General features: G+C 40.9%; 1 protein-coding gene across 1 annotated transcript in view; it reads left to right on the top strand.

Annotated features, from left to right (window-relative positions):
• The window catches only part of USP42 (ubiquitin specific peptidase 42), a 48,750-nt gene that overhangs the window by 23,418 nt on the left and 2,102 nt on the right, over positions 1-23,230 (top strand). Inside the window, exons 4-17 of the mRNA XM_037815195.1 lie at positions 4,839-4,949; positions 6,397-6,499; positions 8,079-8,146; positions 8,914-8,984; positions 9,897-9,979; positions 11,034-11,145; positions 12,006-12,146; positions 12,325-12,425; positions 13,521-13,674; positions 15,066-15,782; positions 15,899-15,993; positions 17,885-19,372; positions 20,494-20,795; positions 23,124-23,164. Coding sequence (XP_037671123.1) covers positions 4,839-4,949; positions 6,397-6,499; positions 8,079-8,146; positions 8,914-8,984; positions 9,897-9,979; positions 11,034-11,145; positions 12,006-12,146; positions 12,325-12,425; positions 13,521-13,674; positions 15,066-15,782; positions 15,899-15,993; positions 17,885-19,372; positions 20,494-20,795; positions 23,124-23,131 — 3,554 coding nt within the window. The 3' untranslated portion in view covers positions 23,132-23,164. The remainder of the gene's footprint in view (positions 1-4,838; positions 4,950-6,396; positions 6,500-8,078; positions 8,147-8,913; positions 8,985-9,896; positions 9,980-11,033; positions 11,146-12,005; positions 12,147-12,324; positions 12,426-13,520; positions 13,675-15,065; positions 15,783-15,898; positions 15,994-17,884; positions 19,373-20,493; positions 20,796-23,123; positions 23,165-23,230) is intronic.

Raw genomic sequence — 23,230 nt, 5'->3', positions numbered from 1 at the left:
TCCTTTGCCCCCAGCAGCTGTGCTTTGCTTTGATTGTTTCCATATAGCATCTTAGCTGCCCTGCAAGCCGATTCTACTTGCTGTACAAGTTCTGGTATGGTGAGCCTGCCATCAGTGTCCTCATTCAGACCTTCAGACTCCCATCTGACAGATTAGTACAGAAGATGATACCCTAGTGTGTGCATAATGGCTACTTTGCTCCTTCCTGAACTGGGTTCAGGGACCCACATTGGGAGCACGAGCCAGCATTGGACTGGGCTGGGGAGTGAGTGGGAGAAGGGGCAGCAAGGGTGCCACATGGTTTTCGTGCCTTTTTAAAAAAAAAAAAAAAAAACAATGGAAATTTATTGACTCATGGTTTTGAGTCTAAAAGAAATTCCAAATCAAGGCATTGTCAAGGCATTGTCAAGACCGTTGGGGCTGGCTGCCAGTGGTCCTTGGTCCTGGCTTCTCTGTCACATGGCAATGCACATGGTGGCCTCTCTTGGCCTCTCTGTTCTCCTCTGTGTTCTGATGAATTTCAGCTTTTTGCTTCCCATGGTTTTCTCTCTGAATCCTAGCATTTTTAGATTAAATTCAGTTTTATTGAGATATATTCACATACCATACAATCATCCATGGTATACAACCACCTGTTCACAGTACCATCATATAGTTACGCATTCATCACCCCAATCTATTTGAATCCTATCATTTTTAAGTTGCCTTTTTCTTGATTTGTTGCTTGCTTAGTTACTACAACCTTCTAATTGTTTTCTGGAGCTCTGAGAAAGATGGTTGTTTGTGTTTTTGCTTGCTGTTTAAAACTTCTGTGGAGGGATGGAACCCTGGAGTGTCTCACTCTGCCATCTTGGTGACATTACCACCGAGTGTGTCTTTTGGTATGGCTTTTTCAGCAGTTGCTGTACGTATTACGATAACTTGTCTACTGATGTCAACAACTTACCACTTTGAGTGAAGTGTAGAAACCTTACCTCCCTTTACGTCCCTTTACTCCTCTGTTTATAATATAATTTTAATTGTTTCCTCTACTTATGTTTATAGTCACATCAGACTGTTATAATTTTTGTTTTGGTTGTCAAACATAATTTAGAAAACTCAAGAGGATAAGGAAAGCCTGTTGTATATACCCATATTTTAAATTTTCATGTTTTCTTTCTTCCTGATGTTCCAGTGTTCCTTCTTTTATCATTTCCTTTTTGTTTTGAGATCTTCCTTTAGTCATTCTTTTAGGATAAGTGTGCTGGGGACAGATTCTCTTAGTTTTGCTGTATCTGAGAATGTCTTGATTTAACCTTCATTCCTGAAGGATATTTTTGTTGTGTATAGGATTCTGGATTGACAGCTCCTTTCTTTCATCTCTTGGAAAAATACTGTGCCACTTCTTGCTGGCCTCTGTGGTTTGTGATGTGAAATCTTACATTGTTTGAATTGTTTTTCTACCAAAGATAGTCATTTTTCTCTCACTGCTTTCAAGATTTTTTCTGTCTTTAGTTTTCAGAAGTTTAAATTACGATGTATCTTGGGGTTGATTTAGTTGCGTTTATTTTTGTTTAGGGTTTGCTCAGCTTCTTCAGTCTATAGATTTATGTCTTTAGCTAAATTTTGGAAGTTTCCAAACATTTATTTTTTGTAATGCCTTTTCAGCCTGTCTTTGCTTTTCTCCTGAGACTCTGATGACATATGTTAGATCTTGTCTCTGAAGATCTAACAGTTCCCTGAGACTGTTTTTCTTTTTCAGTCTATTTCTTCTTCATTGTTCTGAGTAATTTCTCTTGTTCTTTTTTCATGTTTACAGTTTCTTTCCTCTGTCCCTTTCATTCTTTTTAGCTCATCTGAGCTTTTAATTTCAATTATTTTTCATTTCTAAAATTTCCATTTGGGTCTTTTCTCTCTTCTCTTTCTTCCCTGAGAATCTCTTTGTTGTTTAAGCTTCCTGTTTTTTCATTTGTTTGAAGTGTGTTTGTATTTTAGTATTGCCACTTTAAAATCTTTTGTCAGATAATTCTAACATCTCTGTCAACTTGGATACTATTCATTGTCTTTTTTCACTTGGTTTGAGAACTTCCTGGCTCTTGGTATGATGAGTAATTTTTTAATTGAAACTTAGACATTTTGATATTATGTGGTACAACACTGGATCTCTTTAAACTGTCTGATTTTGTGGACTTTCTCTGACAGTGCTATGGCAGAGGAAGGGGTGTGCTGCCTTGTTATTGCCAGGTGGAAGTAGAAGTCCAAGTTTCCCACTCATCTTCCATTGACATCTGAGATGGGACTTGGGGCTCTTTGTTACCACTGGGTAGGGGTGGAAGTTCCTGCTACCCCTGTGGTCTCCATTGACATTGCAGTTGGAGTGGGCCTGTTACTTTTGGGTAATGGTGAGAGTCCTGACTCTGATAGCAGGGAGTCGGAAGGGCTTATCATCACTACTGGGTGTGGGTAGAAGTCCAGGCTCCCCACATGATCTTCAGTGACATGGTGCAGTGGGGAGGGTTGTTACTGCCCGGTGGGATGGAAGTCCTGGCCCGATTGGCCTTCTCTCCACCACCCTTGTGGGTGGGCTGGGGTGCCTCACTTGGCCTTTGCTTGTGGAGGTGGGGTGGGCCTGCAGATTTTCGGTTGTGTTTGGCTGGAGTAGAGTGGTTATTTTCTTAAAGTTCTCTGTTTTGCTGGGTTGTCCTGGTCCTTTGGCTAAAGAAAGCAGGCTGTCATTGGGCTTTTTTTTTTTTTTTTTTGTCTGTACTGATCAGCATTTCCGATTTGTCCATTTTTTCAGCTCCAAGTCTGGAATATATGAGGCACGAAGAAAACTCAGGGAACTAACCCCCATATCATTCCTTGGGTCCTGAGGCCCCTAGCTTCTCTGCCTTTTTCTTTCTCTACCATTCACAACTACCTTAGGTTTCTAAAAATATATATAATGTTCAGAGTTTTTGTTGTACTTAGTGGGAGGAATAGAGAAAAGTACCTGTACCCCATCCTTCTAGAATTGAAAGTCTAGAAACATCTTTTGAAAGATGTTTTCATGGGGTATAGAATTCTCTGCTGATAATATTTTTCTTTAAATATTTGAAAGATGTTGCTCTACTGTCTCCTGGCTTGTGTTGTTTCTCATGAGGTCTTTTGTTAGTTTTACTTTCATTCCCATATATATCATGTTTGTTTGTTTGTTTTTTTTTTAGCTGATTTTAGGATTTTCTTTTTATCACTGGTTTTACACAATTTGATTGAGTGGTCCTTTGTGTAGTTTTCTAAGTGTTTCTTCTATTGGGGGTTTGTTGAGGTTTTTAGATCTGTGAATTTATTTCTACCAAATTTTGCCAACTTTCAGTCATTTTAACAATTTTATTTTTTTAATTGACATATAATAGAATTAACTTTTTTTGATGTTCTGTTATATGAATTTTAACACATGCATAAATCATGTAATTGCCACCTTAGTCAGAATACACAACCATTCCATCACCCTCCAGAAATCCCTTGTGCTATCCCATTGTAGATGATCATTATATTACTTCTTGAAATATTTGTTCTGTCCCTTTACCTTAACACTCCAATTACATGTATATTAGAGACAACTTGAAGTTGTCCTGAGGCTCGCTGATATGCTTATTTTATGTTTGGTTTTTTTTTCTTTGTGTTTTATTATGGATATCTTCTATTACTAAGTCTTTTAAAATCCACTTTCCTTTTCTTCTGTGATGCTTAGTCTTATTACTCCCACCAGGTGTATTTTTCATCTCAGAGATTGTGATTTCATCTGTAGAGGTAAATTTGGGTTTATTTCCATGTCTCTCCTTAATATAGTTACTTTTCTCTACATCCTTAAACATAGGAATGTATCTGTAATGACAAGTTTAATGTCCTTGTCTTTTGATTCTGTTATCTGTGTCATTTCTGAGACTGTTTCTATTGATTGATTTTCTCCTCATTAGTGGTCATATTTTCCTGTATCTTTGCCTGTCTTGTACTTTTGATTGGATGCCAGACATCATGAATTTTATGTTATTGGGTACTGGGTATTTTTTTTTTCCCTTTGGTATTTCTTTAAATATGTTTGAACTTTGTTCTGGAACACAGTAAGTTGGAAATAATTTCGTCCTTTCAAGGCTTGCTTTTAAAACTTCGTTAGTCAGGTTCTGAGAAGCCTTTCGTTTAAGGCAGTTTTTCAACCTCAGTACTATTGACCTTTGGGACCAGATAATTCTTTGTTGTGGGGGGCTGTCTTATGCCTTGCAGGATGTTTAGCAGCATACCTGGCTTTTATCCACTAGATGCCAGTAGCACCACTTAGCCATGAAAGAAGACTAGTTTTTACATTTTTTTAAAGTTGTAAAAAAGATGATGAAGAGGAAAAAGAAGAAGAATGTGCAACAGAGACCCCACTGTATATGGTCAAAAGAGCCAAGTATTTTTATTTACAGAGGAAGTTTTCAAACCCCTGGTATAGAAGACATTCTTTTCTATTTGGAGAAATGGTAGTATAAGAAAAGTTTCTTGTTTTTTCTGTATAGCAGAGTACAGGCTTTGAAATTAGAAAGACTGTATGATTTGAGTCCAATTTTATGCCTGCCACTTAATAACTATTTGACTTTGGGCAAGTTTTTAACTCCCTGAGCCTCAAATTCCTCTCTTGTAAAACAAACCAGTATTTTTATCACTTAGGTTTGTTGGACAGTTAAATAGGGTAATAAATATAAAGTTAGATAGTTCAATTCATGATACATAGTAGCTTTTGTTATTTCAGAAGTGTGTTCCTTATTTATAATTTACTTTGATACGGGTTTCGTCATATTTTTGCTACATTTGGAGGATTATCATTTGTTATCTTTCAGGTCATGCAGAAGGGTTTTGTATGATGTGTACAATGCAAGCGCATATAACCCAGGCACTCAGTAATCCTGGGGATGTTATCAAACCAATGTTTGTCATCAATGAGATGCGGCGTAAGTACCATTCTATAATAGTTTATGTTAGTATTTATTAACTAATTGGTCTTCATAGCCTAACTGGTAAAAATGAGCCCCTTGTGTATTAACAAAAACTTATTTTATGATATGTGGGTATGCTTTTTTACTTAATGATGCTATTTTTTAGAGAACATTTACTATACAAACACATTTGAAACCTGAAAGCAAAAGATGACAAGATAATAGACAACAGTACTCAGTTAATATAAGTAGATTTTAAATGTTTGTGTTTTTTTTAAAATTCAGAACTTAATAAAATCATTGATAAATTTTATAACTTTGCCCCCAGCTGTTTGGATTTCTAAGCTGAGTAATGCTAACTCTCATAAACATTTTTTGCACAGATTTTTAAAAATAGTTTTTAATAGTTAAAATTAATGTGGTGATGAGTATTACCCTATACATAGTGACAGGACAGAAATTGTCAAAAATGAAGCTAATTGTATTCTGAAAGAAAAATTTATACTCATAGCTTAACAAATTTGTGGATAAATTTCACTTTTTTTCTATTTAATTTTAAAATTTTCTTCTTTGTTATGATCCTAAAAGGTTGCTTGAAATTTTCTTTTGTACTTTCTGTGTGTGTTTTGCAGTGGACTTTTACATCATCTTACTAACTGAGTCAAAATAAAAAATACATGCAAATCAAAAAACTGTAACTCTTAATCTGGTATCTACCTGGGTAATTTTAGGGATACATAATGATACAAGCCATAATCCTTTTCCCTAAAAACTGCTGAAGATTAAAGTGGTGACAAGCCGTAATCCTTTTCCCTAAAAACTGCTGAAGATTAAAGAGGTGTTATGTTGGCTCTTGGCACTTTTGACAATCCAGAGCAGACATGCAAACATCTTGAAACCATTGTTGGATCCTGGCAAAATTTTAACCAGGAGAGGTTTTGTTTGTTTATTAACTTTATATATATATATATCAGTTGTGTTTATTTCTTCTAAGTCTCATTTTTAAGAAAAATGGCATTGTTCTGTGTGTGTCTATTGGAACAGATTTAGATAGGTTTGGACATTTATGTTTTACATTGATTTTATTGTCATGGAGATCTAGCACCAAATTTAAAATGTTGCTCCAACCATAACATTTTGGACAAATTTTTGAGACAATACAAAGTTGAATTTATTCCAGTATAATTTCATTAACTTGCTAAAGACAGAGAATCTTGAGTGTATTAAACTACTCTGGCTGTGTCTGTACTCTCAAAAACTCTGACCCATGTGGGCTTCCAGTGGTCTAAAGAGTGTGGGCCTAGCTGATCTCAGGGTAGCTTGTATTAGTGCTATTTCCTCATAAAATAATTATTCTGGTGTTTTTCTAATCAAAGGATTATCATAAGCTACAACCTTTGGGTGTCCAATGTGGGCACACTATATGTGATGATTAGACTCTGTCTTTACTTATATTTTGTAGGTATAGCTAGGCACTTCCGTTTTGGAAACCAGGAAGATGCCCATGAATTCCTTCAGTACACTGTTGATGCTATGCAAAAAGCATGCTTGAATGGCAGCAATAAGTGAGTACAACAACACATCAGTCATTTCTTACATTTGTATCTCCAACATATCAGTTTTGCTTTTTACGTTGAAAAGTACATAGATCTAGGTTTGCTTTGCTTTTTGGCATTGCACTGCATCTTCCCCAACCTAAAGGCGTTATTTTTGTGTGCTTAAAATTTAGAAAGGTATACTTGCCACAATAGTTTGAATTTGTTTGATTATAGATGCAAGGAAATGAATATTGATCTTGCTATTTGTTCCAGTATTGCTAAAGCTCCTGTTATGCAAAATACCAGAAATGGATTGGCTTTTATAAAGGGGATTTATTAGGTTACAGATTTACAGTTCTGATGCTATAGAAGTGTCCAAACTAAGGCATCATCTAGAGGGTACCTTCACTGAAGAAAGGCTGATGGTGTCTAGAACACTTCTGTCAGCTGGGAAGGCACTTGGCTGGGGTCTGCTGGCTGTTTGCTCCTGGGTTCTGGGTTCAAAATGACTTTTCCCAAAATGTCTCTGGGTGGTTGCTGTCTCTCTTAGCTCCTCTCTCTCAGCTCCTATGTGTCCTTGCTTGTTCTCCCAGGGCATTTCTTAGTGTCTATGGGTTCTCACTCTAGGCTTCATCTCTTAGCTTAGCATCTCAAAACATCTTTCTGTCTGCATTTCCAAGCATATGGATCTGTGTCAGCCGCTGAGCTCTCTTAAGGACTCCAGTAAATTAATTAAGACCCCTCCCCCCTTGAATGGGCGGGGTCACACCTCCTTGGACAGAATCTAAACAAAGGTCTCACCTTCAATTGGGTGGATCACATCTCCATGGAGACTACCTAATCAAAAGGTTCCACTCATAATAAGTCTGCCCCCACAAGATTGTATTAACGAACATAATCTTTCCTGGGGTATATAAGAGTTTCGAACCAGCACACCATTATTTAATTTCTAAGTATCCTGTTAGCTCTGCAGATCTAAAATTGGCTATTTCTGCTTTATGATTATGCCTACCATCTTTTCATTTTTGACCTCCAGACTTGGAAGTCTGTCCTTGTTTCCTGCCTTTTTCTCACTTTGGTCAGTTACCAATTCCTAAAACTTCATTTTTAAAACATAAAAGCAGACTCCAGAGAGGGATATTGGGGAAGCAATTAATAACACATTCTAAACCACTTGATATTGCCTAAACATACCTGGTAACCCTGCTTGTCTGTTCCCATTGCTGCCACCACTCCTTGGTCCAAGCTGTTATCTGGATGACAGGAGACTACGAAACAGGAGAAAATGCTCTGGGTCCCTTGTGTACACTTTGCACGTGGTGTCACAAGCCTGCTTACAGCATTTTCCCCTTGCTTCTTGCTTCAGGGCCAAATTCCTACTTTGCTTTCAAGTTCCTCCATCATCTAGTTCATACTTACCACTTAGCAAACCTTCACTGTGTTGTCATCAGGCGGGACTATTCTCTGGCTGCCACACATACAAATGTCTTTATTTTGTGGCTCTCAAGTTGGAATTCTTGTTCAAACATAAATGCTTGATTTAATAGACATATGCTTTTAAAATCTACAGAACTCTTCTCTCATAATACTGTTTGACTCTTTTCAGATTAGACAGACACACCCAGGCTACCACACTCGTTTGTCAAATATTTGGAGGATACCTAAGATCAAGAGGTAAACTTTTGTTTAAAAGTTGATAAAGTGATATATGCATGTGGTTTTAAAAGTGCAAATGGTGGGAAAGATTTAATAATGAAAAGCAATTCTCTCCCAAAGCCCAAACTACTTCTCCTCTCCCCTAAGGCAACCACTGTTACCAGTTTGTATTATATCTTTCTGCTTGTTTCCTATGCAGGAACAAAATGGGAGTATACTGAACGTATCCCTCTCATTTCTCTCTTAGCATTAGGAATCATTTTACATTTCGGCACATGTAGATGTAACAATCTTTTACACAGATGTACTAGTATTCCATTTATTTATCTAGCCCCTGTTGATGGATATTTAGGTTGTTTCTAATTTTTTTCAATTATTATTGCCATCAATACTTCATTGAATATCCTTGAACACATGCCTTTATAGCCATGTAAAAGTTTACTTTATGTATTTACTTTATATATGTGTGTGTGTGTGTGTGTGTGTATGTAGGATAAACTCTTAGTATTGGAATTTCTGCATCAAAGGATATATGCATTTTAAATTTTGATGCTGCCTTAGTGGCCTTCCAGCCAGCAGTGTGTGAGATGGCCAAATTCATGACCTTTTCACCTACACTGTGTGTTGTATTCAGTTTTTAAAACTTGGTCCAACCTGGTTGGGAGAAAAATTGTACCATGTTTCATTTTTATTTTGAAATAGTATTTGTATTCTCTCATTTCAATTTTTGGTACTGCCATAATGATTACACTTTGCTTATTCTTTGCATTTTATTTTTATTTCAGTCAAATGTTTAAATTGCAAGGGCGTTTCAGATACTTTTGATCCATATCTCGATATAACATTGGAGATAAAGGTAAATTTGATAATTGTTGTGGTAGTTAAGGTTTAAAAAAATCCGTTATACTTGACATAACTGTATGTATTTATAGTTCATTTGTAATTTAGACACCATGGATTGAAAATTTTAATATGCTCAGACTATTTAGAAGAAGCCATCATAAAAAACTTAAACACTTAATCTTTTTACCACCTTTTGACTTTTCATTTAATATATCTTAATAAAACCTGAAGATTTTGATGCCTATATTTGATTTTGCCTGAGGATTCTAATATGATCTAGACGTCGAATTTAGATGACTACTATTCTTTAGAAACTTGTTAATTGCATTTTCTAAATTCCTTATTTTTTGGCTGTTCTTAAGCTTTTACTTTTCTGATTACAAATGTAATACATACTTAGTGTAAAAATGACAAACATTGCAGATATATGTAAAATCTAATCCCTGAGAATTAACTCTTGTTAAGTTTGATGTGTGTTGTTCCAGTATTTTTATGAAAATGGGATTAGACCTTATGTCTGGCCACTTGTTTTCATTCAGTTCTGCTTGGCGTTCATTGTGTGTAAAGGGGTTCTTTTGTCAGTTGTGTAGTGGTCCAGAGAATGGATATACTGTAATTTACGTACCTGATTCCTTGCTGTCAAATACTATTTGTTTCCAGTTTTATACTATTTTAAATAATGTTGCAGTGAGCAGCCTGTTTACATATTTTTGTTCACTTTAATATGCTCATTTTTTAACAAGAGGGAAATAACTTGATGTGTACCTGTATATAAAAGTGAACATCATAATAAAGGAAAATAATTTTTTTAGCATAAACATCCATTTGCTTTTATGCCCTTTGAGTCTTCTGGGGTTGTTTGTTTGTTTGTTGGAACACTTGGTGGTGAGTTGTGAGGAGGTGTCTGTGCTGGTTTTCTTCCTAGGCCGCTCAGAGTGTGAACAAGGCCTTGGAGCAGTTTGTGAAGCCCGAACAGCTCGACGGCGAGAACTCCTACAAGTGCAGCAAGTACGATGGGTGGTGGCTCAGACTCTGATGCCGGTTGCTACAGCAGGGGTGCCAGGGAGGCTTGGTTCGAATGAGTTTGGTCTGTCTGAATAACCCCTCTAGAGTCCCTTTAGCTTCTGATTCCATCTTGGAGGACACTGGGTCTCTATTCTCCAAGGGCCAAAGCATGCAGTGTCTAAGTGTTGGCACTCTTTAGAGATGCACAGCCCTGTGTCCCGGGGAAACTCGGTGCATCATTGCTGTGTGGGTTCGGTGGGAGGAGAGTGAGGTAAGATCATCACAGACCACAGATTAATCCTGCCTCGTAGGAAGATACAGCTTAGATTACATGATTTGTCAAGCAGGGTTTTCATTGACTATCCTGTTATCAGCAGATTGGGATGGGGGTGGGTGGGGAGTCACTGTCTCCCAGAATAACGGCCTTTCTCTCTTCGGGTGGTGACTCAGGATTTGGGGTGATATCTGATGTAAACCTTTAATTGTGATTATTCATTAATCTGTTTCCCCATGAAGTCAAGAGAGCTGTTTTAGGAAAGCCCTGTTTCATATGTTTTAAGTAGATTATCATTTGTAGCCAAGGAATGTAGATAATCTTTATTATCAAATATTCTTTTTCAAGGAAGACCATAGGAATTTCTCCTTTGTGTTCAACTCCATAGAGATTTGTAATCTGTATATTTCTTTTCCTGGATAAGGGCTTTGTTTTCACAGAATTTATACCAGCCTTACAGTCTATTAGTTTTCAGTTTCTTTTGAGTTGAAAGAAACCTGTGTTAACCTAATTTTTAAAATTATTGGTTACCAACATGGCTTGGCATCTCAGAATTGTCCTGTCTTCCTCTTCCCTTTCATGAAGTTATTAAGCAATTTCCTCCCCTGTATTTTTAATTTTAATATTTTCACTGTTGGTTGAAGGGGGTGGTGTTTCTCATCTAGTGTACTTCTTTTGGGAACTAATTTAGAATGTTTCAGAGAAATAACAAGGGAGAAAAAATAAAATACCAAAACATATATGTGTTAATGTTTTTAATCCTTTGCTTCTGTTTATTTCAAGGTGTAAAAAGATGGTTCCAGCGTCAAAAAGGTTTACTATACATAGGTCATCCAATGTTCTTACACTTTCTCTGAAACGTTTTGCAAATTTTACTGGTGGAAAAATTGCTAAGGTATGTAGATACTATTAATAACCTTTTATGTTGAGCCTTTTTAAGACTTCAGTGTTAATAGCTGTGAAGAGTTATAAACAACCCAACTGAATAATTTTGTTGACCTGATTTTCTAAGTCCTTCCAGTATTTGGTAGTGAGAAAAAAATGTCAAAGAACTGAACCAGTAGTTTGATATGTGTGTTTACGAGTGTATGTGTTGTTTCTGTATCCTTTAGTTGGCTAGACTTTCTGATGATAAAATTGGTAATTATTATCTGTATTTAGGCTTAATAGTCAACTCTTTTCTATCCCTGGTGCTTGGGGGACACACGGGGAGATAGTATAATTTGGAATCCAAGGAATACTTCCCTGCCACTCTTCCTTCAAAGTCTACTCTCTTATTTGCTCATTTGTGTTCTGATTAGTATTAGACTGAATTTTCATATTTTCTTTCCACTCCTGAAGATTAGCTAAGTGGTCAGGAATTCAGTAGCATATAAGAGAAATAAAATAACCCATCCCTGAACTAAAAATAAAAATAAATGATGACTGAAGTTCAGTGTTGTCATTCTGCTATTATATCCTTTGATAGATTTGAAGAATTTACTTAATGTGGATCCTTATGTTTTAAAAGGAAATAAAAAATATAGTTGGATTTCAGTAAGTCCATTTGACTCTTAGAGTCATGTACGGTCCATGGTAGTCCTGTCTTTTGCGATATGGCTGGATGTGTTGGGTTCCTGTGAGAACATCACGGAGGGTAGAGTTGAGCAGGTCTCTACCTGGTGGGGTTTTGCTGCCCTCCCTGCCCCTACATGTGTGGATTGGTCTGGACCTTCAGAAATGATGCTCCTTTTCCCTCTTTTCATTTCTGTTTAGGATGTGAAATATCCTGAGTATCTTGATATTCGACCATATATGTCTCAACCTAATGGAGAACCAATTATTTATGTTTTATATGCAGTACTGGTACACACTGGTTTTAATTGCCACGCTGGCCATTACTTCTGCTATATAAAAGTAAGCTGTGTGGATTTTATTAATAATTATTTTTAGTTACTTAGCTTTCTGGGGGAGAGGGTTGGGACTTTTCCAGTTAAAATGTGAATGCCTGTTTTTCCTTTATTTTCTCTTGAATGGAGTTCCATGTTTCTGTAATTGGAGCTCACATTTCTCTCTCATTGGCTCTGTTTTGCAGGCTAGTAATGGTCTCTGGTACCAAATGAATGACTCCATCGTATCTACCAGTGATATTAGATCTGTACTCAGCCAACAAGCTTATGTTCTCTTTTATATCAGGTATTGTCATGCAGCAAATTTTCAGGTTTTCTATTATGTCACTTCTCTTTCTCTCCTCAACATATTTACATTTAATATTGTGGTTTTTTTTTTTTTTAAAAAAAAACATCAGCTTAATAACTAACTTTGCCATGTGCTGGCATAGAAGGTAAGGTAGCTTTTGAGCTTGGATTGAGTTTGATTTAGTGTGCGGCTCTTTGGCAGGCCTGTTTTTATAAAGATGAAAGGTGCAGGGGGGAAGGGAGAAGATGGGAGCTGAGGAGGCTAGACTATGCTGCTGGCAGTAATTGGGGAGAGTCAGGGGGCAATTGGAGCAGTCACGGCTAGGGCAGCCACAGCCAGCACCCCTCCAACTGCTGGACACAGGCCCCCAGTCCCCTTCTGGGCAAGGCCTGGGCTCAGCCACAGCACACATGCAGCTGCCACGTGCTCTGACCTGCCAAGTCCATTTCTGGAAATGTGGCCTTCAGAAAAGTCTGATGTGTGCTCCAAGGTGCCCATTTGCGATAGCTCAAGACTAAGAATGTCCTACAGTGTCCAACAATAGCAGAATAATCAAGTAAATTGTATATTTGTATGTTAAAATGTCACACAGCTGTGTTTTGAAAGTGAGTTTTAGAAAGTTTTTTCAAATGAAATGAGGAAGTGCTAAATACATGTGGAGGAAAAGCAGTTTGAAATTTTAGGTACCGATTCTGAGAGAGCCTGGAGAAGGATCCTCAAAATCTGAACAGTAGGTGTCTCTGAGTGGAGAGATGCAGGACAGGGTTTGATTGTTTCTTTTTCATGTTTCTGGTTATTATAGATTGCCTATAATTGGTGTGTATTTATAATTAGAAAACTGTAAACAAAGGAAAATGTAGCTTTCAGATAGTTCCTCTGGTCCTCTCCCAATCTGAATGTCTGACATTAACGTAAACCTTAAGAAGATAATAAATGAGATAATGTGTATAGCACCCTACAGTGGAATGTAAAAGTCCTATATATATTTTTATCAGTCATTGATCTGAGGACTTTCCTGCTGTTTAATTTTTAAATGAATCTCTTCTAAGGAGACTGCATGCCCACAGGTAGTAGCACTGTCTTTGTCTCCAGGTCCCATGATGTGAAAAACGGAGGTGAACTCAGTCATTCCGCCCACAGCCCGGGCCAGTCCTCGCCCCGGCCAGTCATCAGTCAGCGAGTTGTCAATAATAAACAGGCCGCGGCCGGGTTTATTGGACCACAGCTTCCTTCTCACATGATAAAGGTAACGTTTCATAAGGAAAACGTAATTCTCTGTGCTAATTTAAAAAATGTATCATCGAACTTGCAAGTTTACCTTGCAGCAGTTGTCATGCTTTCATTTGCAATGGAATTTATTGTCAGAAAAGCTTATTTAAGCCCTTTACTTAGTTATGAAATATTTTAAATATATAGAAAATCTCAGGATGAATATAATGATCAAGAGGAAAGTCTTGGTATAAGTATATATTTAAATGCTAGAGATTTTAGCTCCCACTTTGGACTTCCATTCGTTTTCAGGATTAAACATTTGGGATTTCTTAATTGATGCTGGACTCCAGGAAAGTGACTCTTTTATAAAGACACTTTCATCATGTCCATTTAGCTGTTTCAGGGGTGTGGTGCTTCCTTCTGCCATCCACCTGGGTTTGCTCGTGCTCCCTGATGGTCCTCTTACCCAAGGTACAGAGTCTCCACAGACTACTTGCTAGACTTGGTGGTGGTGTTTACAGACCATCCCCTTCTCGGAACAATCAGCATCATTTGTGCTGTAGGGTTTTAATAGCTTTTCTGTTTGAGTCTAATTTGTCGTGAATTATCAAACAGATTGTCTAGTTGTATGCTGTTTTTGTTTTTTTTTTTATGGACAGTGGAAAGCAGTTGGATTATCACAGAGTCACAAATCAAATGCCTTTGGGTGTTAGGCAGACAGCAGGCTCCTGACTTGGGCTGTGCTTAGAGTGATACCAGGACACCGGGAACTGGAGAGCCAGGCCCTGGGTGAAGGAGCAGATGCTTTTGATGTTTCAGGAGATTTTTTTTTTTTTTAAACTTCTTCCAATTTTAAGATAGTAGCCAGTTTAGATATCTAAGAAAATATTGTGCATATCCAATACAATTTATCTATAGACCAGACTTCATGCCTGAGCCACCAGTTTGCTATCTTTGGGATAGAGCAACTGTAGTTGGAATCTGGAGCAAAATAATTACGAGTAGACTTCAGAGTTAGATTATTGAGTGAGGCATGGCTTAGAAAGGGTGCCTGACTCAGCCTCTTCTGTGTCTTCCCACTGGATGGTTCTCCCAAGGCCGGTGAGAATTCTCTTTCTGGTGCTTCCTTGGGCCTGTCCAGTGGCAGCCTCCTGAGAAATCCAGCCACGGAGAACAGAAACAACTTCATGCCCGAATTTGAAGTAGAAAGAATTTAGTTAGGGGGTTGTGCTCTGACAAGCATATTTGTCCCTATTTGTTGATTAATTGCCAAAAGGCAATGACTGGTAAAAGACATATGGTGAGCAGAAGTGGAATGAGAAAAATTAAAAGACTCAAATGGGAAGGGCCCACAAGGCAGAATGGATTCTGTTTTAGTGACTGTGTAATGGGACTCTCATGTCACTATGGTTTTCTTAATTACAGAATCCACCTCACTTAAATGGGACTGGACCATTGAAAGAAACTCCAGGCAGTTCCATGTCAAGTCCTAATGGTAATTCCAATGTCAATAGGGCAAGTCCTATTAACACTTCAACTTCTGTTCAAAACTGGCCAGTTAACAGATCTTCGGTTATTCCAGAACATCCCAAGAAACAAAAAATTACCATCAGTATTCACAACAAGTTGCCAGTTCGCCAAGGTCAGTCTCAGCCTAACCTTCATAACAATTCTTTGGAGAATCCTAGTAAGCCTGTTCCCTCTTCTACCATTACCAATTCTTCTGCAGTACAGTCTACCTCGAATGCATCTACATTGTCAGTTTCTAGTAAAGTAACAAAACAGATGACCCCTGGTGATTCTTGTTCTAAGCCGGTGATGAATGGCAAGTCCAAGCTGAACTCCAGTGTGTTGGTCCCCTATGGTGCCGAATCATCCGAAGAGTCTGATGAGGAGTCAAAGGGACTAGGCAAGGAAAATGGTGTCGGTACGATAGAGAGCTGTCATTCTTCTGGCCAAGATGCTGAAGAGGATGAGGCTTCTCAGCATGAGCTTGAAGAACCTGTTACTCTAAATGGTGCTAACGGTACAGACAGTGACCCTAAAGAAAACGGTCTGTCATTCGATGATGCCAGTTGCCAAGTCCAGCCTGCCCTACACTCAGAAAATCCCTTTTCTAAGGCAAACGGTCTACCTGGCAAGGTGAGTGGATGTCAGACAGCAGGCTTGGCTTTGCCATCTTGCAGTTCACTTGGCACATTTTCAGTAGGCATGGAATTGGCAGTCAGAGGTGAAATGTCTTTTGTTTTTTATTGTAGTTGATGCCTACTCCTTTGCCCCCTCTCCCAGAAGAAAAAATCTTAGAGACCTTCAAACTTAGCAACAGAGTGAAAGGGTCGACAGATGAAAACAGGTAAAATAAGAATAAATAATAAGGATGTGAAACTGCATAGTAGAAAATCGTAATAGAGCCTCTGCAAGTGTCAGTATTTTAGTTCTGTAGGAGTCTGATAATGAGCTTTTGAATCCTGAAATGATTTGGACAATATCTGTAGAAGTTGTTAATTTGCCTTTAAGAAAAGATGAAAAGTGTAGCTTCGAGAGCCCATGAACACTTGATGTGTTCAAGCTAACATTTTCTGAGTCTCCTGTATATTCTCTCTCTCTTAGGTTAGAGGTCCTGATTTTGACCCTGCACCATCTCATTTAATCCTGTTAATGACAAACAAATATATGAAGCTGTGTTCTGGTTATAGGACAGGGGTTCTCCAACTCGATGAAGTGGCAGATATTTTGTAATGTCCCCTCTTCTATTCTGAAATTAAGTTCATGGATAATAAAACCCTGCCACCACACTTAATTTTTAAAAAATCAATGTATGGACCTTGCTGCACTGTAACTGAGGAATAACAAGAAAGTATTTTATAATAAAAATCACTATTCCAATATGTAAATAATCAGGCAAGACTACACTGCAGGACACAATAAAGCTGGCGAGTGCATCTGCACATAGCTGCGCTGTGAACGTGATGGTTTAGAATGTTGGCTGATGTGGGTTTCCTGAGCAGAGTTGCCAACAGTGATGTCACCTTCTAATGAACAACTTTTGGTGTAGTTCTGATCAAATCATAGTATGATCACCACTAGATTTACACAGCAGTTGCATTCCTGGAAAATGCTGTGTCCATTACAACTGTGCAGATAAATATCATAACCAGGTATTTCACCCACATGAACTTCAGGACACGTGAGATGCGGGGCATTTATTTGTTATGTGGGATGGCCCTGCCTTGCAGGTCAGTGCATTCATTGTCCTTGGCCGCTGCCCACTTGTGCTGGTGGAGTTCCCCATCACTGTAGCAACCCAAAAATGCTCCTAGCAGATGGGACTGCCCTCACTGAGAACTGCCATTCTGAAGGCCTAATGATTGATTCCAAAAGGATGGGGCAAATCCCTTAGGCAGAAAGGGCACCCAGGATAGCTTGAATGCTCGTCATGAGTGTGATGACCTTCCTTTTGTTTCTTTCCTCGTCTAGCTTAGTGGTCCTCAAGATTTAGCACACTTGAGCGTTACTCTAGGTTTGGGTGGCGGCATACACACCACGGCCTGTGGCTGTCACCATGCACGAGATGCTCTCCAGGCTGCCACACCCCAGTGGCTTCTGTGTTGACTTCATGTGTTAGCTACCCCAGATGTGGTCTCTCTAAAAGGTGGGGACCACTCCCGGGTTTTTATTGTTTCTTGGCAGCTTGCAGTATTCTTGAGAATACATCAAAAGCTCTGCTGCAATCAAGAGCAGGGTTCATTTACCACAGAAAGGTTTTCTAAAGTTTCAGTGATTCCTCACAGTTCTATAAGTAATTCAAGGAGCCGTTGGCTCTTTTTGGGGGTAGCTACTCTATACCTCTGAGGGTCCAAGAGAAATTCAGAAAAAAGGGACCCAGAGGAAAAAGAGTTCCACCAGCATTTTACTGTTTTGATTGTTTAGAATATTAAGAAGGATTAGAAGTTTATTTAGAAACAGAAGGCCCCTTGAAATGCAGAATTATTGTTGCTGAAAAATGGATAGGAGGTAGGCTTGACAGGAAATTTTTCACTTTTATTTAATGAGGGAAGGAAAAAATTGAAGTTGCTAGAGACAATAAGCACACATTAATGGGTTTCAGCCGGACATATTCAAAGATACAAAATATTGGGTTAAGTGAATGTTTGGAAGTATTTGTCACTGGAAGCCAATGACAAAAAACCTATCAAGCAATCAAGCTAATTATTTTATTTTATTTATTTTGGTGGGGACTGCAGTACAACTGGAACAGACAAAGCTCCTAAAGAGGATCCTGATGCAGAAGCAGAGGCTGGCGGCAGCGCTCCAGATCCCAGTGAGAAGCTGGGGGCCGCCCCAGGTCTCAGCAGCAGGTTAAAGAAGGCCGCACCTCCCTCAGATCCCAGCATCAACCCTACCAAAGAAGACGTCTCCGAAGACACTTCAGCAAAACCCGATGAATTTTTGCCTAGTATCAGCAATCTTTGTAGTGCCAACAAGAACACCACAGGGGATGGTCAGCTTTCTAAACTGTGTGACTCTGGGAATTTAGCAAATGACCAGCCCAAACCATCACAAGATATAAAAGGGACGTTAACAGCGAGTCCACAGGATGCAGTGTCCATGGAAACAACGGAGAAACTGACCCCAACCCCCTCTGTAAATTCAGACGATGAATGTGAGCATAAACTGCTGGTTTACATCAGTAGAGAGAAATGCCAGGAAGCAGAGGACCTTTCTAAAAGCACAGGTACATCCACAAGTGAGCTGCCTTCCCTTCAGCTAGACAAGATCACAGAAAATCATTCAGAAGGGGGCACTGAGCAAAGTAACGCTGAGAGATGTGAAGAAAATAAAGCTGGGCCAAAAATTCAGGACCCTTCTCCAGTTAAGGAAAAAATCAGCAGCCTCAGAAAAGTTGATCGAGGACATTATCGTAACCGAAGGGCTCGTTCCTCCAGTGGGGAACACGTGAGGGACAGTAGGAGCAAAACAGAGGACCATCGTCACCGCAAGCGGTGCTGCTACTCCCGAGAGCGGCCCAGGCAGGAGCGCCCCAAGCCCGAGCACTGCAGCGGGAGCCAGCATCACCCCTGCCGCGGCGAGAGGGTCATCCCCTGTGAGCGCCACTCTCTGGGCACCTTCAGCCATCATCACTCTCGGGACCGAAGTGGCTTGGAGCAGGAGTGGGGCAGGCACCACCATTCACAGAGCGAGCATGCCTGGGGCTGGGAGAAATACCACCCCGATAACGTGAGACGGGACCGATGTCGCTACTACCATGGCAGGTACGCCCCCTACACGGTGCGGGACGGTAGGGACTGGAAGCCCTTCCATGGCGACCGAGAGCACGGCAGAGGCCAGTGCAGCGGCCGGCCACACAAGGACCACTGCGACAGCAGGAGGGGCTACGGGCCGGCTGCCAAGAAGGGGCGGCACCACGCCAGCAGCCCCAGGGCAGGCTTGTCTCATGCTCCTCCTCTGTACCCCGGGAAATACTCCCATGAGAAAATTGCGTTTGTGTCCGAAGAAAATGATTGTAATCTCTCAGATCGGTTTCACGAACATGACAATGCAAAGTCACGGAAACGGAGATACAATAGCATAGAAAATAATGACAGCAGTGCAGAAAAGAAAGCCGGGAGAAGTGTACAGAAGGATTATTTAGAAGAGCCAAAAGTGAAGAAGCACAAAAAGTCAAAGAAGAAAAAGAAATCCAAAGACAAGCACCGCGATCGGGACTCCAGGTCAGTGTTTGGGCCACATGTGCTCATGGCCGGGTGGGTGGTGCCCTCTGGCTTCAGAGCACCTTCTCGCCAGCCCACAGCTTCCTCTCTCCTGACCAGCTGAGCAACAGGGAGGGCTCTGGCATACTCATCTTCGTTTGGTTTCTATTTTTTTTTCTGCTTGAGGGTTTGAGATTTCACTATTTTTACAGACTTCTAAAACTTGGCGATCCTTTCAAGCTCTGTCTAATTTTGTGGTATAGTAAAATGCCCGGCAGTCTCATTTTTCACAGTGACATTGCCATTTTTGGTTAATGCTTTTGTAACTCGGTTAGGAATGTGATGTTCTGTTAATGATAACGTGGGAGTCTTTGATTCACAATTAGTGTTAATATAGTCCTGGCAGATGTGATTATTTTACCTGTTCTTACCTGTACCTTACAGGTTATGTTTTCTTATCAAATGACTCTCTAGTGGGCAGAAAACGGGAGGCCTAGTCCTTGTGCCGTGTGCCTGCCTGCCCAGGGTGGGGATCCCAGACATGTATTTGTGTCCTTGGTCTTTGTCTGACTTTTGGCCTCCATTTCTCGATCTGATATCTATTTGGGAAATTTGCTTTTGTATTTTTAAAAATTGTTTAAAAAATTGTTTGGTAATTGTCTTGAAAATGAAAACTGATTTGAAAATGATGCGGTGGATGAGCCTGCTGAGAATTACTGTGTATTTTAGTTGCCATCTCTTAAAGTTGAAACCCTGGAAAGGAGGCCAGAGGCCAGAGAGGAACGAGGTGGTTACCAGGGGAAAGGGGACCCTGAGCCCCCTTCCTGCTGTGTGTGCTGGAGATGCTGCAAAAGTATTTTTTTCCTTGAGCCACCAGTTTCAGGAAAAGTTAGCAAAATCCTCCCTGCAGTATTTTGGCTAATGACTTTATCTCCAGTGGTGGGAGTGTTCAGTGGCAAATTTATGACCCTGGGCTTAAAAAATTACTAAAGGGAAAGCAAACAACACATTTTTAATTAGATAAGAATTTTCCCTGTGTCTGCAATGATGAAATGAATAAGGGGGTGTGAAAGCCAAGTACCATGTTCTCTGGTAGGCGTGTTTTGTTTGTTTTTGATTGAATTCTGGCTTATTCCTTGCAGGCATCAGCAGGATTCAGATCTTTCAGTAGCGTACTCTGATGCTGACCTCCACAGACACAAAAAGAAGAAGAAGAAAAAGAAGAGACACTCAAAAAAATCAGAGGACTTTTTTAAAGATTCAGAACTACTTTTACCCAAGGCCACTAGCTATGAGACTGTTGACCATGTCCAGAGACCCAGGGGCAGTTTACCTCTCACCGACGGCCTGCCTCTAGAAGGTGCCGGACCTTTCCATGAGAGAACAAAACATTTACGGATGGAAAGCAGGGATGACAAATACCATCTTCCTGAGTATGGCCAGGGTAAGAGGAGATAGTTGGAATTAAGAATATAGAAACTTTTGTAAATAATTTTTGTTTTTGAGAAAGAAAGTAACATGTGGAAAGAAAGCCTCCGATGGCTTGAAAGGTTATATGATTAAATCCCCTCCTGTCCTGTTCCCACCAGCCCAACTCTTAGACATACAGTGTGGTGGATTTGCCTGTTTCACATATTTATCACTGATCCCTTCACGTTTATTGAAAGTTTTATATAGAACTGGGCCCAACAAAACCTCTGGTATCTGGAGCCCCTGGATGTCTGAGTCTGTCCCTCTTTAAGGGCCAGAACTTTTGTTTTAAAACCATTTTTGATAGAAATATTTTTGTAATATATTCGTTAGTCTCCCAAATCCTTAGGCTCCAGCATTTTGAGTATGATTTACGTCATAGTTTGATGGCTCTGGGTTGTCAGAACTTAGCCGTGGGCTTCTGAGGCTCTGGCGGCGGCTCCGCTGTGGGCTATGGACTGTGGACTCTGAACTCGGTTAAACAACCGCAGGCTCCTGGGGCTTGAATTCTTGTGTCTGCTTTGCACAACTTTGTTTCCTCCCTTGTGATTTAGTAGCCCTTCCTGCTCTCCGAGTGCACCTAAAGCAGCCCCCTTGGTCTTTGGCCCTGGAAGGCACCGAGCTCATCAGAGCCACACGTAACACAGGGTCAATGGAGCAGAACAGAGGTTGGCAAACTGCAGCCTGCGGGCCAAGGCCAGACCACTCCTGTCTTTATATGAACTGCAAGCTAAGAATGGCTTTAAAACATTTTTATGATTGGGAAAAAATCCCCATAGTAATTCTTCATTTCCCATGAAGTTATCTGAAATCTAACGTTCAGCGTACATAAGTAAAGCTGACTGGAGCACAGCCACACTCATTCGTTTGTGTCTTGCCTCTGACTCTGTTGGAGCTGTGACGGCAGTGGGTGCTACAGAGACCGTTCTGCCCGCACAGCTGAAGGTGCCTCCCGTCTGGCTCTTTACAGAGGAAGTTTGCCACCCCCTGCCATGGACAGGGAGGCTCCCCTTCAGGAACAAAGCACATGCGTGTTATTGTGGGGAACTTTGACACATCCTCTCAGCTGCCCAGAGAACGCTCGGGCTCCCTGGTTCCTGGCTGTGTCCTGGGCTTGGCTGAGATGCTGCGGTGCTGTGGGGGGAGGCACAGGCCGGAGAGGCCAGGCCCGTCCCTCCAGTGGCCCCCAGTCAGCTCGTGACTGTTGATCAGGGAGGGACAGATGGTTCCCCCAAAGTGTTAGTGTCCAAAGAGATCCCGATGATGTGAGGCCTTGACTTTTCCATGGCGAGGAAAGTGCACTATTAGGTGTCGTGGGGCAGTTTGTGGACAGCGCGCAGCGTGCAGGTGAGAAGACTCGCCACTGCTAGCAAGACAGTGAAGGCTGAGTGGACGGTAATTGAATGATGACATTCGTTACATGCAGTTTAAAAGCTGTTTCATGTGAACATTTTGGCGATTTGGGGAAGGGGCTGGTAAGGATTGCCTTGGCTTGGCACCTTGGGATTAGCTAGCAAGAGGCGCTTGTTTTGCATCCTGGGGTGGGGGTGGGGGTTGGGGGGGGCACCTCCATTGCTGTCAGAATTGTTCTGTTCCAGCCGGAGGCTGCCAGGGGCTGGTGCTTGGCCCACACAGACGGCCCCGGACGGCAAGTAGAATGCTCACCTAGTCAGTCTCACGTGCGGTGACCTGGGCCAGCGTTGCAAGGCCGCCCCGTCGGGCTGTGACCCCGTGCTCCTGTCCCCGATCCACTCAGCCTGACGACCGCCTGGTTTGCAGCTGGTGCTTCAACTGCGCGCGGACGGAGGAGCCGTGAGCCCGTCCGTGCTGCCCGCCGGAGCAGGGCTGCCTGCTGGGCCTGCCGTGCTGAGGGTCCTCTTGTGGGCTGAGGACAGGCCCCCCTCCTCACCGTCTTCTGTCCTGGGGCTTTGGTCATTTGACTTTTCTCTTTCAAACTTACATCCTCTGGTTCTGTTCAATTATCAGTTAATTTCTTTGGGCTGAGATGGGTTCCGTCAGGGTTTGAATGTGCGTCAGTATAATGGGGCACCAGGGGCTCCCTCCACTGGGCCCAGAGCCCCAAGATCCCCACAGGAGCCCTCAGTGTCGAAAAACACTTGGAGGAAAAGCCCAGACAGTCTGGAGTTGCTTATTCTCCCTGTGCAGGGTCATTTCAGGTGACTCACAGCAAACCACAGAGAACAGGTTTTAATGGTCGTCACTTAACGTGCATCCAGAGCGTTGGCATGAAAAACTTTGCAAAACTGTCCTTAAAATCTGTGTCCTCACCTTTGCTTTCCAGGTGATTGAAAAGTTGGCCTCGAAACAACTTCACTAGTCATGGTAAGCTGCCTTCCTTTCTGTGCACTTTACAGTCGTTTGTAGAGGCAGGGAGGGGACAGAGAAAGG

This window comes from Choloepus didactylus, chromosome 21 (assembly GCF_015220235.1).
Source record: "Choloepus didactylus isolate mChoDid1 chromosome 21, mChoDid1.pri, whole genome shotgun sequence".
Taxonomy (NCBI): Eukaryota; Metazoa; Chordata; class Mammalia; order Pilosa; family Megalonychidae; genus Choloepus; species Choloepus didactylus.
The sequence above is the reverse complement of the archived record's forward strand: the minus strand, read 5'-3'. Positions and strand labels throughout refer to the sequence as shown.